This window comes from Bombina bombina, chromosome 1 (genome assembly GCF_027579735.1).
Source record: "Bombina bombina isolate aBomBom1 chromosome 1, aBomBom1.pri, whole genome shotgun sequence".
NCBI classification, from domain to species: domain Eukaryota; kingdom Metazoa; phylum Chordata; class Amphibia; order Anura; family Bombinatoridae; genus Bombina; species Bombina bombina.
The window spans coordinates 292845730-292863716 of record NC_069499.1 but is presented as its reverse complement, the minus strand read 5'-3'; the positions used below and the strand labels follow the sequence as shown (position 1 = coordinate 292863716).

The window sequence follows — 17987 nt, the reverse complement described above, 5'->3', positions numbered from 1 at the left end:
GTTAAGGAATTTTTTTAGCACACCTATAATAGCATCTAGATTCCACAAATGGAATCAATTTCATATTATATAATTTCCAATATTGGATATAGTTTCGGAGGTTCTTTAAACAACATTCTTCATAAGTTTGCTTATTCAATAATCCTTTCCCATTCATGCACACCCTTTCCCATTTATGCACAATTATTTCCCAATACCACTTATATACACACATATATGTTATCGTGAGTAATTTTATTCATTGAGATTTCAACTTAGAATTCACACTATGACATTCTTTTCAACCAGTCATTTTTTAGGGTGATTCTATCTCAACCACTATGTCGATTGTAGACAGTTTTTTCTACAAAATGTCTCCTCACCAATTTAGGATTATATATAGGGTCTTCCTGATGGGTACAGGATTATATCTATTATTGATGAGAAAACAAACACTATTAACTATCCAATAGGTATATTGTAAATCAGTATATTATTTTATATACACATATGTTTATCACACCTATCACTATCAACCTTTCAATAGGTATATTTCAATTAGCACACTTTAATATACACAATTATAAGTTCATTATATCTACCACTATGAGCATCCAGTCTCACATAGTAATTATAAGTATCGTAATATTACCCAGTCACTAAATTTATCACTTGAATTTTGGTATTATTACCATATATTACCGTTACTTTGACTATCAGTAGAAATGCACATATGCTTGGCTCCATTCCAATACTATGTTAAAAAATAGAGAGCCTCTTATCACTATTACGATTAATAATACTTCTTAGGATAACACCACTAGCTTAAGAACATACATTTAGAAAGACACAACACAAAATCTATCCTAGTGAATAAAGTCTCTTATTGAAAATACCCCCGTCACTATGGCAAATAAAATTCTTTAGTTATTCAATCACAGCTACATACGCTTTCTCACCTCCGAGTGACATTTTTTGAGAGTACCTAAGGAAGTATAGCAGGGAGCAGTTCACATACACATCAGTGTTTTTCATCTGTTACACCTACAGTGACGCTCTCTAATACCTCCCCTACAGCTCATATGCCTATAGTCACATGACCAACTGCTTGTCCATAACCTATCATATCGTCCCTATTTGTAATCAACAAAATATTTATCTTACTGGCCAGGCAATTGGCCATTCATTCAGTGATGACAACCCCTGCCTCACAATCACGTTCACTACTGACGATATTCAAGAATAAACAACAAGAAAACTGGTCGGATTCTTATCAAGTCCTGAACAAAGTTTTGGACATCATGAATCTTGGCAATTCTCTTGTGATACAAGATGGATACGGCCGAAATCAGTCTCTTAAGAGAACTAGTCGATAAGCCTTTCTCTAGACAATCTTGAAGTAAACTCAAGAACCCTAGTAATTTGTAAGGAATTTGAACAGTAAGCTTAATAGGGATGTTTTCCAAACCTTATGTTATATACATCCTCAATTGGAGAGGCTGCAGAGATCAGCATTTGAAGCTGCAACCATAAGGCCCACTACTTCCATGCATTGAGCAATAGAATGAAGAGGATTAAATGGATACTGAAGCCAATTTTTTTCATGATTCAGATAGAGCATGCAATTTTTAAATTTACTCCTATTGTCAATTTCTTGTTATCTTTATTTGAAAAAGCAGGAATGTAAGCTTACAAGCCGACCCATCTTTGGTTCAGCACCTGGGTAGCACTTGCTGATTGGTGCCTAATTGTAGCTACCAATCAGCCAGGGCAATCCAGGGTTCTGAACCAAAAATGGGCCAGCTCGTAAGCTTACATTCCTGCTTCTTCACATAAAGATACTAAGAGAATGAAGAAAATTGATAATAGGAGTAAATTAGAAAGTTGCTTAAAATTGCATGTTCTATCTGAATTGTGAAAGAAAAAAACAAAGTATGACTTACCAGATAATTTCCTTTCCTTCGATACAGGGAGTGTCCACAGCTGCATTCATTACTTGTGGGAATATAGAACCTGGCTACCAGGAGGAGGCAAAGACACCCCAGCCAAAGGCTTAAATACCTCTCCCACTTCCCTCATCCCCCAGTCATTCTGCCAAGGGAACAAGGAACAGTAGGAGAAATATCAGGGTGAAAAAGGTGCCAGAAGAAAAACAACTTAAAATTTAGGGCCGCCCACCGGAGAGCACGGGCGGGAGCTGTGGACTCTCCCTGTATCGAAGGAAAGGAAATTATCTGGCAAGTCAGAATTGATGGTCCTTCTAAATACAGGGAGAGTCCACAGCTGCATTCATTGCTTGTGGGAAAATTATACCCAAGCTACAGAGGACACTGAAGGCTAACAGGAGGGGGAAAAAAAGGAGGCGGCCCAACTTGAGGGCACCACAGCCTGCAAGAAAACCAAACTCCCGAATGCTTCCTTCATAGAAGCAAAAAGATAAAAATATTAAGAATGCCGCCCAACAACCAGAACCATAGGATCTCATGTCAAAGACCCAAAAGATGTCACTGTGCTCAAAACGAGCCATAAACCTCTGAGGAGACTGTCTCCTAGAGCCAGCGAAAAACACTCCTCCACTAACAAGAAGGAAGTTAATCAGCTTCCAAAACCCTGCACCCCCCCAGAAGTAAAAACTGACTACTCTGATGAAGTTTGACAGAAACTCAGGGAAAATTCCCCCCCAAAAAAGGAAGAACCTCTTCCCATTTGGACAATGATATGACCATCTTAGGAAGAAAACCCTCGGATAGCTCTATTAAAGGAAAGACCACAATAAGGAAGAACTTGTTGCAAATTGCCACACAGGAACCTATGACAAGTAGAAAAAACTATCTACAGACTAAATAGGTCCTTGAATAAGGAACCCGATGTAACTCCTGAAGGAAAAATCATCCCCAATTTGGAGCAAGGAATGAACTTACCTGCCCTGCCGCAGGCAGTGGCTTAGCAAACACAACTGAATACCTGGAAGATTATCAATCTCTGGAACTGGAGCACAAAACAGAGATAGTAAGAACTGCTTGCGAAAGAGCATACCAGAGAAAGGTCTGGGTCTCCGCATGCCAGGTAGCTAAGTCAATCAGCATGCTATCCTGGCAGGTTACTCCTTTGAACGAGAACTAGCTTTTTCTAGAGGGAAAGAAGAGAACTCCAGAATAGAGACCAGACCAGCTAGCTCCTACGGAGAAAAAGAGGGGAGTCCTCCACGCCTAAAATAGATGATGAAGAACCACGTACAAGCTGAAGGAAAAGGCCGAACCCTTCAGACAAAATCCTTCTTTCAGCTAGGTCCAAGCGACCCCTCGCAATTCGCCCCGGAAGAAATAATCTCAGACGCAAAGAGACTGACCCAGTAGATCCCTGCAACAAGGGAACTCTGACAGCAAGCCTCAAACCCATGAAAACAAATTCACAGACAAAAATGGAGCAATCATCTCACAGACACCCACTCGAAAAGGTTGAGACATCCTCGAAAAAGTTACATGGTCAAAAAGGAGAAGGTGAAAATAGACTTCCTTAGAAGAAAGAAAAACTGCCACAGCATATATTAAACTACAAGCCGACAGCTTGCTAGGCCCGGAGAAAATCTCCTCGGCCCCTTAGTCCTGCGGACCTCAACTGAGAACTTGATCTGCTTTCTCATATACGCATTTGAAAACCTCTGGATAGTCAGATCAAACAGGTGATTGTAAGGAACATCCGTTCCGGAAGAGCACGCTCAAGAAAGGATTGCTGAAAAGAGCTGTAGCGGGCCTCCGCCCATCACCAAATTCGAGACCCTCCCGTCTACGCAGGAGGACTCACTGACTTGGAAAAAATCCACTCACCAAGTGGTCCCAACCGGCATGATCCAGAAGACAAGACCTCAGAGCCAATTGCTCGACTGAAACCCCCCAAGAATGATCCCTCCACTCTCTCTCTGCTGACAGGGATGAGACCAAGACAAAACTGCCCGGGAGACTAGGAGAACACCAGAAGAGCTGGACCGAACATTGGAGAACAAGTCCCCAAACGGTAAACCACAAAGACACTAGGCAAAGACAGGAACCCAAGCCATGTCAAAGACTCGGCCTGGGCTGAATTCACACAGCGCCAAGGCCTGAAAGTGAATTGGAGAGCAAAACCCGATATAGTGATTTTAACTTTGTAAGCTCTACCCTCCTGACTGAAAAAAACAAACCAAAGGATCCAACCTGGTGACAACACCAAAACTCAGGCCTAGGTCCACCTCTGAGGATAAAACCAGCAGGAAGCAAAACCCAAAAGGTCTACTATAAAATGCGTGAAAAATCAGAAACGTCAAGACTCGGGAGCCACTGCAACACCTAGAAATAGGCTACTGTCACATTCAACCCCTGATCCCAAACTGAGGACCGAAGAGAGGTTCCGGAAGAAAAACGGTCCCTAAGAACTGGACCTGCTTAAACAAGCATGATTTAAATGAACATCCAGTGATGCCAGATACCATCATCCACCTTCTAGATCCATATAGAAAAGTACCAGACTATACTTGACCGCTTTAGACAGGAAAGATAACCTTCTTTCTAAATCCAGGAAGAGAAAACCGAGTATTCTCTCTGAACCAAGAGATAAAAAAAGCTCTGCTTTAAGGTTATCGAACCCAGAAGGACGAGAGAACCCCCTCCCCTAATAGGGCCATTCACCCACAGTGTATGACACTGCGAAGAGTACCGAGATAAGACTCCAAAAGTCCCCTAGTCCAGAAAAAAGTGAATGATCCAGCATCAAGCCCCCCTCCAGAAGAACCTAAGACAAGTCCTGCCTGTCCTTCTGTATAGAAGGGTCCACTATGCCCAGACCAGAATAATTATCAAGGGCTCCGTCTCTATATTAGAAAGGAACAACAGACTGAACTATTACCCAAAACAGGACCTGCCCATCATCAAGGGTACAACACGTCTGTCATGAAGAACAAAAAAAACTTAAGTTCCAGCGTGCTAGGAACTGAAAATAAACCAATATAAAAAACAAGCTCTGGGGCTTAAACTTACATATCTATAAAATCGAGGGAACATCACCCCGACCAGAGATATAGAAGCTTCCATCGGACTAAGAGATGAAACTCCAAAAGATGAGTTTCCACAAGAAACCTGAGCTCCTAAAACAAAAACTATCCGAGACGGATTAGAAAAGAAAATGGTTAAAACGCACCAAAAGGATTCAAAAGGGTGTGCAAACGAACAGGTCCTGCCTGTGCATAACACAAACCCCCCATAGAGCTTGGGACAGGGATTCTATAACTATATACATAGAGACGATAAAAGAGAGGATTCAACCCTCTCCACTCATCTAATCTAGATAATTATCTGATAGAGAGGACTGAGATCCACCTGACAGATCAGGACTGGGAACCTCTAACATCGCCAAAATCTCTCTCAGGAGTAAATGTAGGCGTGCCACTAAGTCTAAAAGCCAAATCCTCCTCAGTCGGAGGGATTAATTCAACTGATTCTGACCCTGGAGGTTCTACCTCTGAAGCCTCAGAAGGAACCGCAACCCTAGATGACAAATCTGGCACAATCGCTATCTTACACGACAGCCCATAAGAAGGAGAGCACGGATTTACCCTTCGCTTTGTAGGTGGAAGAGGCAAGCTCGCTAAAGCCATAGAGATGGCCATGCGAAAACGTGCAGTAACCTCTGGTGAAAAAAAGTCTCCCTCAGAAGAGTGAGTAATGGCACTCTAACTGCAGGTGTAGAATAAGATTCTAGCGGACGCACCTCACGGGACAAGAAATCCTCAGAGGCAGATGGCTCAGTGGTCTCTAGCATCTCAACATTGTTAGAAGAGAACACCCTATTGCGGCATACAGAACATAATTCAGCAGGCTGGTCTACCCAGTCCTCCTCACAACATACGCAGGTTTCAAAATCTGTATCAGAGGAATCCTCTAGAAAATCAGACACCTCCATTTAACAATCTGGCACCTACACCCCCAATGGCTGGGGCCCTCACCACCTCCTATGAACCAGACAGGTAGAGAAATTAACTTCTCCGCAGCCACTCAGTCAGGAAACGGAAAATAAGACGTGACCACACCCAATCACATGGTGCCTTTAATGCAGGACCGCCCCTGCTAGGAAAAGCGCACCAGCTTAATAAAACTGAGCAGCTCTAACCTATATGTTCCGTATCAGCCTAAGAGCCTAAAATGTCCTACACATATGCAGTCAAAATCACATAACAAACATGATTAAAAAATGACCCCACTATTCAATAATCCCCCTCAGGAGATATTAACCCTTGATTCTATAAAGATAAAGGAGTCCCACTGAGACCCTGTCTTCTATCGTTAACGTGTGTTATAAAATGAAACGATCTTACCAGAATCCATTCCGTGGAACAGCAACACGGTTCTTCAAGTTTGACAGATTGTAGCAGCGCCTCTGACATGGACTTGAGTAAAGAAAGCAAGCAGCGAAACTCGTCAACACTGACTGCTTATAGGAGCTGTTAATCTGAGTCTGGATGGATTCGCAGAAAGACTCTCCCTGCATCTCCAGACTAACTCTCATCAATGCTCTTACTGAGAGGCTGACAAGACTACTTAAAACTCCAGTTCCATCCCGAAGGGCAGGTACCCCTCATAAGGAACTACTCCGAAAAAAACTTCCGACACTTCTCTGCCAACCTCCTGTGACGAAACGCAAAGAATGACTGGGGGATGAGGGAAGTGGGAGAGGTATTTAAGCCCTTGGCTGGGGTGTCTTTGCCTCCTCCTGGTGGCCAGGTTCTATATTCCCACAAGTAATGAATGCAGCGGTGGACTCTCCCTGTATTTAGAAGGAAATTTGGGTTCAGTATCCTTTTAAGTTGAAGTTGAGAACAGGCCTGATGCAGTATGATTTTGCGCTGGTCTATTATGGATAATTTCATAGTCATGGAGTCCATTATGAACCATAGGAAGTGACTCAGGTTAAAGAAGCTCTTTTTAAGATTGATTTTCCAAAAGGGACTATGAAGCAGCTAAAGAACTGCTTGTGTGTGCTTTATTGCCAGAATTTCATCCAGTTATTGAGCTACAGAGATTAAGTTATGTGGTGTATGTTGTAAGTTGTGTAGTTTATGTGTTGATGTCCTTAGGCTATGTGAATAATGCACATACAGAAAGAGAAGCGCTCTACCAGGTATGTACGTGAATCCTGTGTACATGATAATGGTAATAGACAGTGGGCTGTGAAGCTGTACAATACTTACCTGTCAGCACCTTAGTCAACTGTGCTTACCGGAGCTGCAGATGACAAGCATGGTGCCAAAGATCTCACAATGAATAGCATCAACAACCCAAGGAATCGACAGATCAATATACCTGGAGAGGGCTGCATGTCATACAAGTAGCAGCACCAGGGGGGCGGAAGCTAAACCCGCATTTTACCTGGGAGGCCTGTGACATTTCCACACTGGGAAAGGATTTTCACTGCCTGGCTGAAATTGGTCTTCCCCTCTGTCATTCTTAATCTCTCTGAGGAGGAAATGGGTCTCGGATTATTATTATTCTTTATTTATAAAGCATCAACAGATTCTGCAGTGCTGTCTATGGGTACAAAGATAAAAGTACAGTACAATACAATATAAAAGACACCAGACAAAGTTTAACAAACAAATACAGGGGGAATTGAGGGCCATGTTCCCGTGGGAATTTACAATCTAGATGGGTAGGAGGGTAAGAAACAGGAGTGGGGACTGCAAAGGTGAGAATGATGTTAGTGTGGAGTTAGATGAGGGCAGCTATTAGGCAAGTAGAATTCATTTGTTACTGATTTGGAGATAGGCTTCCCTGAACATTAAAAACATTTTCAGCAATGGGTAGATCAACAATTCAGAACTCGCCTCACTCCATCTTGAAATATGGAATTATTCCACAGTGGGAGGGATTAAAGCTCTAGTATGTAGAGATGTATTTGCTTCCTCCTAGAGGGCTGGAGTGTAATCCCACAAGTAATGTCTCATGGACTGTCAACATCTTATGAAAGACATATGAGTTAAGAGATTCTCAGTAGCAGCATTTGATAAGAGGATTGTGGGAGTGTAGTCCCAGATATTGGTCTTTATGGTGCTGTAGCCTAAAACCCTAGGTAATTTAACAGCATTAAACTTACAATAATGAATGGACATTCTGAAATTAAACTCCCCAACCACAGAGAATTTAATATATACAGTATAATATGACTGGAGAGATTAAAGGGACAGCCTACTTGAATTTTTTTATTGTTTAAAAAGATAGGATTATCACTTTATTACCCATTCCCCAGTTTTGCATAACCTACACTGTTTTATTAATATACGTTTTACCTCTGTGATTAACTTGTATCTAAGCCTCTGCAGACTGCCCTCGTATCTTTTGACAGTTGCATTTTAGACAATCAGTGCTGATTCATAGTAACTCCACGGGAGTGAGCACAATGTCATCTATAAGGCACACATGAACTAGCAGTGTCTAACTGTGAAAACTCAAAATGCACTGAGATAAGAAGCATCCTTCAATGGCTTAGAAATCAGTTTATGAGCCTACCTAGGTTTAGCTTTCAACAAAGAATACCAAGACAACAAAGCAAACGATGATAAAAGTAAATTGGAAAGTTGTTCAAAATTGCATGCCCTATCTGAATCATGAAAGTTTAACATAGACTTGACTGTCCCTTTAAAATTTTCCATGTTTTTAATATATGATTGGGAGATTAAACTCTGAAATTAATTTAATGTCATTTGCCACTGAATATATGCCTATACACTCTTGGTGCTGTCCTCCTTTAAGGAAAGCAATCAATGGTTAGGTGTAGCCAGTTTTATAATCTGAACTGGGATAAGAGAAGCAACCAAATTAACCTATCTTAACCTAACAGTGCAAGATGTCACTGAAGGAGCACTTTAGAATGTATTATCTGGGTCCTGAGAATTTGTAAAAGTCATCTAGGCCCTGGGAGGCAAACCAACCTTAATTTGTATCTGGAAGAAAACCCTAACACTGATTTCTTGTGTGCACAAATTATCTTACATATAAAAGAAAGTGGGGAATCCAACTTGGAGATAAAAGTCATTCAATGATTTGATCATTTAGGTAAAGTTACCCTTTAAATTCACTTTAATAAGCTGCATTAAAGGGTTGGTTAGATTATCCGAACTGTTAGCAATTCACAGTGAAGTGCTATAGGCACACAGAGGCATGCAATGTTTTTTATATATATTCTCAATACTCGCTAAGAACACTCGGTACAGCCGGAGCATGTGCAAGAATCACTCTGCTGTTCTACCTGCTCTCCAGGTTTCGCGCCTTCAGCTGCTCCTCTCCTTCCTCTACTTGCTCTTCTAAGAGTTTTATTTTAGCTTCTCTTTGCTCTGGAGTTTCTAAACCAAACAGCTTGCTGGTCATTCCCTTTAGTGAAAAGGCTTTTATTGTCTGCAAGAAAAAAAAAACCCCAACAAAGCAGAATTTCAGTTGTTGGTAAAAGAGATGTTACAAATATAAAAATCAGCAATGATCTGTACTCTTATTATCAGCACCTTAGCATAGCACAACCATTCTACACTGCTTCTCAATCAAAAAACATCTTTCAATCATTTCATTTCCTATTTTTAAGTTTTAAAAGCCATATCTGGGAAGCAGTTGCCTTAAACAAGGTTACTCTAATATATTTTATGAATTTGGGAAGACAGGCTAATAAAAAAGAAAAATTAAAAATGGACCAAGTGTAAGGAATAGAAAACTTAGATTTAACATTGCCTAGTTTTCTATAAACATCAGAGCACAGTTCCAAATACTGCAGGCTTTAAAAACATCAGCACTGGTAATTACAATAAATGACAGGTTTTATATTTAATAATATAGCATTTTCAGGATAGAAGCAGAGGTCCCTAAATCTTGCACAATCTCCGCCACAATGTGCAACTGCATATTCCAAAAATGATGCTGCAGATTGCAAGCACAAGGATAGCAGTTCTAAATTTATCATGCAGTTAGAAATGACAAATCTAAAAAGGTTTTAGAATTTTCCATGTTCTTATACACCAAGTGATTTTATCTTTTCAGTGGCCCTTTAACAGGTTTTACATTAAAATAAATGAAGTAATTTCTTAATTCTGACTGAACGTTAAAGGGACAGTATACAGTCATTTTCATATAACTGCATGTAATAGATATTACTATAAAGAATAAGATGCACAGATACTGATATAAAAATCCAGTATAAAACTGTTTAAAAACTTACTTAGAAGCTCTCAGTTTAGCTCTAATGAAAAGGTAGCTGGAAAGCCCACTGCAAGTTCAAAATAAGACCCTCCCCCTTCTTTTGCATATGAAAAGACCCTTTACACAAACAGGAGCAAGCTGGAGAAGGTAGCTGACGGTATTCTCATAAAACTTTGGGGCTTGGTTAGGAGTCTGAAAATCAGAGCAATGTTATTTAAAAATAGGCAAAACTAAAGATTAAAAAAAACAAAAAAACTTTATGGGCTATAAAAATAGATCATCTACAAAACATTTATGCAAAGAAAAAAATTAGTGTATACTGTCCCTTTAAAGGGACACTATACCCCCAAAAAATATTTCTTGATTAAGGTAGAGAATACAATTTTAAACAACATTCCAATTTACTTCTATTATCTAATTTGCTTCATTCTTTAGATATCCTTTAATTAAGAAATAGCAATGCACATGGTGAGCCAATCACAGGAGGCATCTATGTGCAGCTACCAATCAGCAGCTACTAAGCATATCTAGATATGCTTTTCAGCAAAGAATATCAAGAGAATGAAGCAAATTAGAAAATAGAAATAAATTAGAATGTTGTTTGTAATTGTATGCTCTTTCTAAATCATGGAAGAAAAAAAATTGGGTTTCATGTCCCTTTAAGGCAATTTACAGCTAGAACTCCTAAAATCACTTCAATACAGGAATAACAAAATGTGAATGTGTCTTTTCCATTAATAAAAAAAAACCTGCATCTACATTCTAAAATGTATTTAGTATACATACTCCAGTTGCCAGATCCTCAATCTGCTGTTTCTTAGATGCGAGATCCAGAGCACACATTTCCAGGTCATATTGCATGAGTTCATGTTTCCTGCAAACTGCCCTTAAACCAAAACACATAAATATTCTTGAATGCAAGAAAATGTGATTTCACATTATTCATTAACTCAGTGCAGGAGTGCCTGTCTTAAAAACATTATAGGATATCTTCACTCAGAAAAACAAAACATTAATTTAAAGATACTCAAGTCTGATCTACAAGATCACAAATGTGGATTTCCTTCAACGCATAACTAGTTATATTACAAAAACTTAAATTATGCTTACCTGATAATTTTCTTTTATTCTGACGGGAAGAGTCCACAGCTGCATTCATTACTTTTGGGAATTCAGAACCTGGCCACCAGGAAAAGGCAAAGACACCCCAGTCAAAGGCTTAAAATACCTCCCCCCCACTTCCCTCTTCCCCCAGTCATTCTGCCAAGGGAACAAGGAACAGTAGGAGAAATATCAGGGTGAAAAAGGTGCCAGAAGAAGAAACTAAACTAAGGCCACCTCAATGATAAAACATGGGTGGGGAGCTGTAGACTCTTCCCGTCAGAAGAAAAACTTAAATTATGCTTACCTGATAATTTTCTTTTCATCTGATGGAAAGAGTCCACAGCTGCATTTATTACTTTTGGGAATTAAGAACCTGGCCAAAGGCTTAAATACTCCTCCCACTTCCCTCATCCCCCAGTCATTCTGCGGAGGAACAAGGAACAGTAGAAGAAATATCAGGGTGAAAGGTGCCAGAAGAATAAATAACGACGCACCACATAAAAAATACGGGTGGGGAGCGGTGGACTAATTGGAATAATTTACGTTTTTCTTCTTAAATGGAAAGAGTCCACAGCTGCATTCATTACTTTTGGGAAAATAATACCCAAGCCACAGAGGACACTGAATGCCAAGACGGGAGAGAACAATAGGCGGCCCATTCTGAGGGCACCAAGCATGAAACCACTACCCAACAAAAACCCAGCTTCGTCCGAAGACGAGAACTTTGAAAAGGAAAAAGCCCCCAAGGACACTGACCGACAGATAGTCCAGAGCCTAGCTAGAGACCGCAAAATCGGACTCAACTGAGCCAACAGTCCTCCAGGAGACACCGTCGCCCAACAGTCGATCCCTCACCACTCACCCCTCACTAACAAAGGGAACACCAGCCTAACTCCCAAAGGGATAGGGCAAGGAAGAATTGAAGGGAAACCGAAAGTTCACCACAAAATTCAAAGAAGGAAAACCCCCAATAGCGAGCCCAGCTCACAAAGACCCAAATGGGTCCTGACAAACAAGGGGAGGCTACGCCCAGACCAAGCAGAAAACAGAGGTTTAGGACCGGGCATCGGAACAGAGAAACTTTTCTCTCAACATCGTGCAAAGTCCTCACATCATCAGAACATAGAATACTGAAGTATTCCGACACAAAAAACGTGTAACAGACCCAGATGAAAAACCCTGAGTCAAGAAAATGCAGTCATCATCAGGATGACACAGAAAGAATACTTGCTAAGAAGTAAAAAGCGAATACTCTAATGAGAGGGCGCTAAAGCTAAAGTAACTTGACACACCTAATCATATAAATAATACATTCAATTGAAGATAAAGAATATTCAATTTTACTCAGTGTTTGAAAAGATATCAGGGACGTCTCCCTAATAAAGATACATGGCTCAATACAAATAAAAAACAATAAAAATAACAGTATTACAATTATCTTTAAGGAATACCACCCTATTATAAAATATTGCGCAAAAAATATCAAAAAAATATAAAAAAAATAGAAATTTGTTAAAAAATAAAATACGGGTTTGTTGGTTTAGATCACAACATATAAATCTTATGGTGAATCTTCAACTTATAATGTCCCTTTTTCCGGAGTTAGTCCAATGGAACTTTCTGATAATACAACAGGTGTTAGTTCGATATAGCTTTGCTGGTAATTTTGTAAGTGTAACTTTCACTCTATAGCTGTGATATGTAACAATGTTCCATTTGTTATATGTATATAACAGTATCTGTTTAAGTACACCAAAGTGTATTATTTTATGTCTTTTGTATCCGTATATCACCTCAGAATGTGGACAGTTATAACAGTGACTCACGTAATGTTGCAGCAGCTACGGTCAGATTGCTGCTGGTGTCGGTCTGATTGCCTTTAGCACGCCGCTCTTTGCGTGAAAAAGCCCAGATATACGGGTGAAACGCGTAGAAGGAGGAAGTTGCTCGCCTGCCAAGAACCCACAACACTAGGTACCTAGTTTTAGCCCGCGCGTGTAATACGCTAAGAGCGGGTGTTTGCTCAAACCATCCATTTATTTGAACCGGGACACAGCGGATCATTCACACGCAGGAAACGGCGTGTCCTACATCCCAGGGGCTGTCAGCCGGGATCCAGCAGGACTTTCATACGCAAGGAGCGGTGAGTCTTTTTACAGAGGACGAAAAGCCTAAGGCTGACAAGCCTCACACACGCAAAGAGCGGCGTGCTAAAGGCAATCAGACCGACACCAGCAGCAATCTGACCGTAGCTGCTGCAACATTACGTGAGTCACTGTTATAACTGTCCACATTCTGAGGTGATATACGGATACAAAAGACATAAAATAATACACTTTGGTGTACTTAAACAGATACTGTTATATACATATAACAAATGGAACATTGTTACATATCACAGCTATAGAGTGAAAGTTACACTTACAAAATTACCAGCAAAGCTATATCGAACTAACACCTGTTGTATTATCAGAAAGTTCCATTGGACTAACTCCGGAAAAAGGGACATTATAAGTTGAAGATTCACCATAAGATTTATATGTTGTGATCTAAACCAACAAACCCGTATTTTATTTTTTAACAAATTTCTATTTTTTTGATATTTTTTTGATATTTTTTGCGCAATATTTTATAATAGGGTGGTATTCCTTAAAGATAATTGTAATACTGTTATTTTTATCGATTTTTATTGTTTTTTATTTGTATTGAGCCATGTATCTTTATTAGGGAGACGTCCCTGATATCTTTTCAAACACTGAGTAAAATTGAATATTCTTTATCTTCAATTGAATGTATTATTTATATGATTAGGTGTGTCAAGTTACTTTAGCTTTAGCGCCCTCTCATTAGAGTATTAGTTTGATATATTATCTATTTGGGGGAGATAGTTGGAGAGTGGCAAAGGTATCTTCTTGGATTTTAGCGCTGTATATTTTTTGAAGTAAAAAGCGGCCAGCAAGAGAAAAGATTGCAGAAAAAAAACTCCCAGACAGAAAGCACACTCTAGGCAATATAAGCAGCCAGACCTACACATAGGTCTCCCAAAAGGGGAAGCACATAACCTCAACGAGGCCCACTGCACCCCCAAGAATGAGAGGTTACAACCAGAACTCGAAGGTGGATTGGAACCCTGGAACCTCTGCTTGCAAGCCCAGGGAGCTAGTCACTATGCCAACCTAGATCCCGAAGATGACAACACATCTCAGAACCTACTCCCAGCCGGGCCAGCCCAAGTGCCGGCAGGTCTGAAATAGGTGAACTGAAGAACCCTAACACCCACTCAAAAACTAGCGGAAGAATGGCCACAGCCATCCCAACAGAGCATGGGTGCCAACCCGACTGCTTAGGGATGGCAAGGTCGTAGACCCAAAGGAATCTAGCAAAGGGCCCAACATAGTCTCGACACAGAACCAGCAAGACTCCAGATGGAAAGTAACAACCCAGAGAGAATACCCCTCTCTGAAAGGTTAACTCAGTTCTAACCTCCTGAATCCAGGAGAAGCCCTAAGAAAGGGACCACACCTCCATAAGGAGAATAAGCCCCCCACCCTAAGAAAAGGAATGTGGCCAGAAAGGCAGAGCACCTGCCCACAAGACACAAAGCCACAGGCTAAAGGAGAGATCAAATCTCCAATGCAAACCAACTTGGAAGGAATCCCCCTAAAAAATGAGCTTGCTAACACACATCCAATGTGCAACTGTTGCAGCAGTAACGCTGCAAACACATTCGCCTGCAGAGCAGTGAATCCATAATGTTACTACAACAAGCTAACCAAGAGAAACTGACCATAAAGTCGTAAGTCAAGCCCTATGAGCATCGGCACTCGGAAAACCTGGCCAACCATGGCCATGTCAATTAGTCAGAGTAAAAGGTCATAGCCCAAGTTCCCTGGAACTGGGGAACCCCGAACCAGCACTACAGCCTAAAAGTCCAGTAACAACCCGCAACAGGATCCATAAGGGAAAACGCTGAATGAAGCCTCAGCAAGCGGAAGCACTAGGGTGAAGATGGGTCCGAGTCCCCAAATGTTTAAACAAACAATAACTGAGAACTTAACACCCAGTCTGATATAAAAAACAAACCTACAGGGAGATATCAATGCAATATCCAGATCAACCCGGATAACGAGAATAACTTGCAAGTCCCGACCCAAGGAAGAGACCACCCCTTGCCGAAGTCCAACGCTCCAAAAGGAGCTAAGGCGTTAAAAGTCGTACAACACCGGGGGCGGAGCTTGGCCATGCTAGTGAATGGCCGCAGGGCACTGAAGCTCCGGGCCAGAGCTAGACTCCAAACAAGCAAAAGTGCGACGAGAGTCAGCAAACTTATGCCAAGTTATTGAACAGTGGCCACTGACACTATGGTGAGAAACTGAGGCTGGATTAGGAGGACCGCGGAGAGCGGCAGAGCTAGTAATTTGCAACGGGAGAGTTGCGGCAGCCATTTTGGAGCACATGTAGCTCGACATGAGACCCAGGCAGTGAGTGTTCATTTAACAGCCGTAACACATACCACAACGCAACGGAGAGGGAGGTAAGACTGCTCCCGCACAAATATATACCTGGCTGAGACAAATAATACCATAACGGGGAGTCAGTTTAGCTGCCTGAACAGTATGGCGGCCGAATTAAAGAGGCGCAACATATAATGGCGAAATGAAACCACACGCACATATAAGCCAGAAGGTAACAGATTAATGAGAATCCAAGGGTGAGATGTAAACTAAATAACACACAGAGATCCCTCAGCTTTCAGATACCTGCTTAACCCCCATATAAACCATATAAGCCATATAGGCCATCATTCACATGGCTTCAACTAGCTTTACACGAACCGTAGCAAGTGTTTAGGAACTCTCTGCGGGCACGGCGCAATTCTAGCCCATAAAGGGTCTGCAAGGGTATAAGAATATATTGTACTTACAGAGACTGCACACAGGACCGCATACATATCATGTCTAAAAGGTCTGCTAAACCTGACAAGGCGCAAAAAACCCCTTCTACTAACACTAAACCTGTGAGCAGCTTTTTTCAGGGTCCTAACACTTCTCCTGGGGAGTTAACAGATCAGCACTTATTAACAAGACTAACTCCTGAAGACCCACAGTCATATGTAACCATGTCTGGAGAGAATATAAAAGAACTCAAAGATACCATCGCTAATCTGCCTACAAAGGCGGACTTTGATGCCCTTAAAACACTAATTACCTCTGAATTGGTTAATATGAAAAAAAGATATCAAAGAATTGGGCCATCGTATGGAATATGTAGAGGATTCACAGGACTTTCTAAGCACGATGTATGATAACCTAAATACATACTCCAACATTGCAAACTCCCAAATAGAGGCGCTACAAGACAAGGTGGAGGACCTAGATAATAGGGGGAGGCGGAGTAATTTAAGGATAAGGGGCATTCCAGAAGCTATTTCTGTTACAGACCTACAACAATATCTGCAAGGTCTTTTCAAATTTCTTCTACAAGACCCACAGGCCCCCGACCTGGAATTGGAAAGAGCCCACAGAGCCCTCAGACCTCCGCCCTCCCCGGGTTCCCCGCCCAGAGATGTTATACTAACGTTCTTGCAATTTACCGACAAAGAAAAGATTTGGCAACAAGCTAGAAAATCACAGACCATCACGTACTTGGATCACTTGCTTCAAGTATATTTGGACCTAAGCCCTACCACGGTGCAGAAACGTAAAGATGTCCGGTTTATCACTAGGGCACTTCAAGAGAGATCCATAAAAACAGAATTTATGCTTACCTGATAAATTTCTCTCTCTTACGGTGTATTCAGTCCACGGATTCATCCTTACTTGTGGGATATTCTCAATCCCTACAGGAAGTGCCAAAGAGAGCACACAGCAAAGCTGTCCATATAGCTCCCCTCGGGCTCCGCCCCCCCCCAGTCATTCGACCGACAGTTAGGAGAAAAAGGAGAACCATAGGGTGCAGTGGTGACTGTAGTTATTAAATTTGAACCTGACTTAAATGTCAGGGCGGGCCGTGGACTGAATACACCGTAAGACAAAGAAATTTATCAGGTAAGCATAAATTCTGTTTTCTCTTACTTGGTGTATTCAATCCACAGATTCCTCCTTACTTGTGGGATACCAATACCAAAGCAATAGGACACGGATGAAGGGAGGGAACAAGTCAGGTCACCTAAACGGAAAGCACCACTGCTTGCAAAACCTTTCTCCCAAAAATAGCCTCCGAAGAAGCAAAAGTATCGAATTTGTAAAATTTGGCAAATGTATGCAGTGAAGACCAAGTCGCTGCCTTACAAATCTGTTCAACAGAAGCCTCATTCTTGAAAGCCCATGTGGAAGCCACAGCTCTGGTAGAATGAGCTGTAATTCGTTCAGGAGGCTGCTGTCCAGCAGTCTCATAAGCCAATCGGATGATGCTTTTCAGCCAAAAGGAAAGAGAGGTAGCTGTCGCTTTCTTACATCTCCTCTTACCAGAATAGACAACAAACAAAGATGATGTTTGTCTGAAATCTTTAGTTGCTTTTAAATAGAATTTTAAAGCACGAACCACGTCAAGATTGTGTAAAAGTCGTTCCTTCCTAGAAACTGGATTAGGACACAGAGAAGGAACAATAATTTCCTGGTTAATATTCTTATTAGAAACCACTTTTGGAAGAAAACCAGGTTTGGTACGCCTTATCTGCATGGAACACCAGATAGG

The 17987-nt window shown here is 41.1% G+C and overlaps 1 protein-coding gene across 2 annotated transcripts in view; it reads right to left on the bottom strand.

Moving 5' to 3' along the window:
- SNX4 (sorting nexin 4) overlaps nt 1-17987 on the bottom strand; it is a 327445-nt gene that overhangs the window by 123142 nt on the left and 186316 nt on the right. For both annotated transcript variants that reach the window (XM_053698049.1, XM_053698050.1), the window contains exons 11-12: nt 10974-11073; nt 9253-9398 (exon numbers count right to left, since the gene is read on the bottom strand). In XM_053698049.1, coding sequence (XP_053554024.1) covers nt 9253-9398; nt 10974-11073 — 246 coding nt within the window. The remainder of the gene's footprint in view (nt 1-9252; nt 9399-10973; nt 11074-17987) is intronic.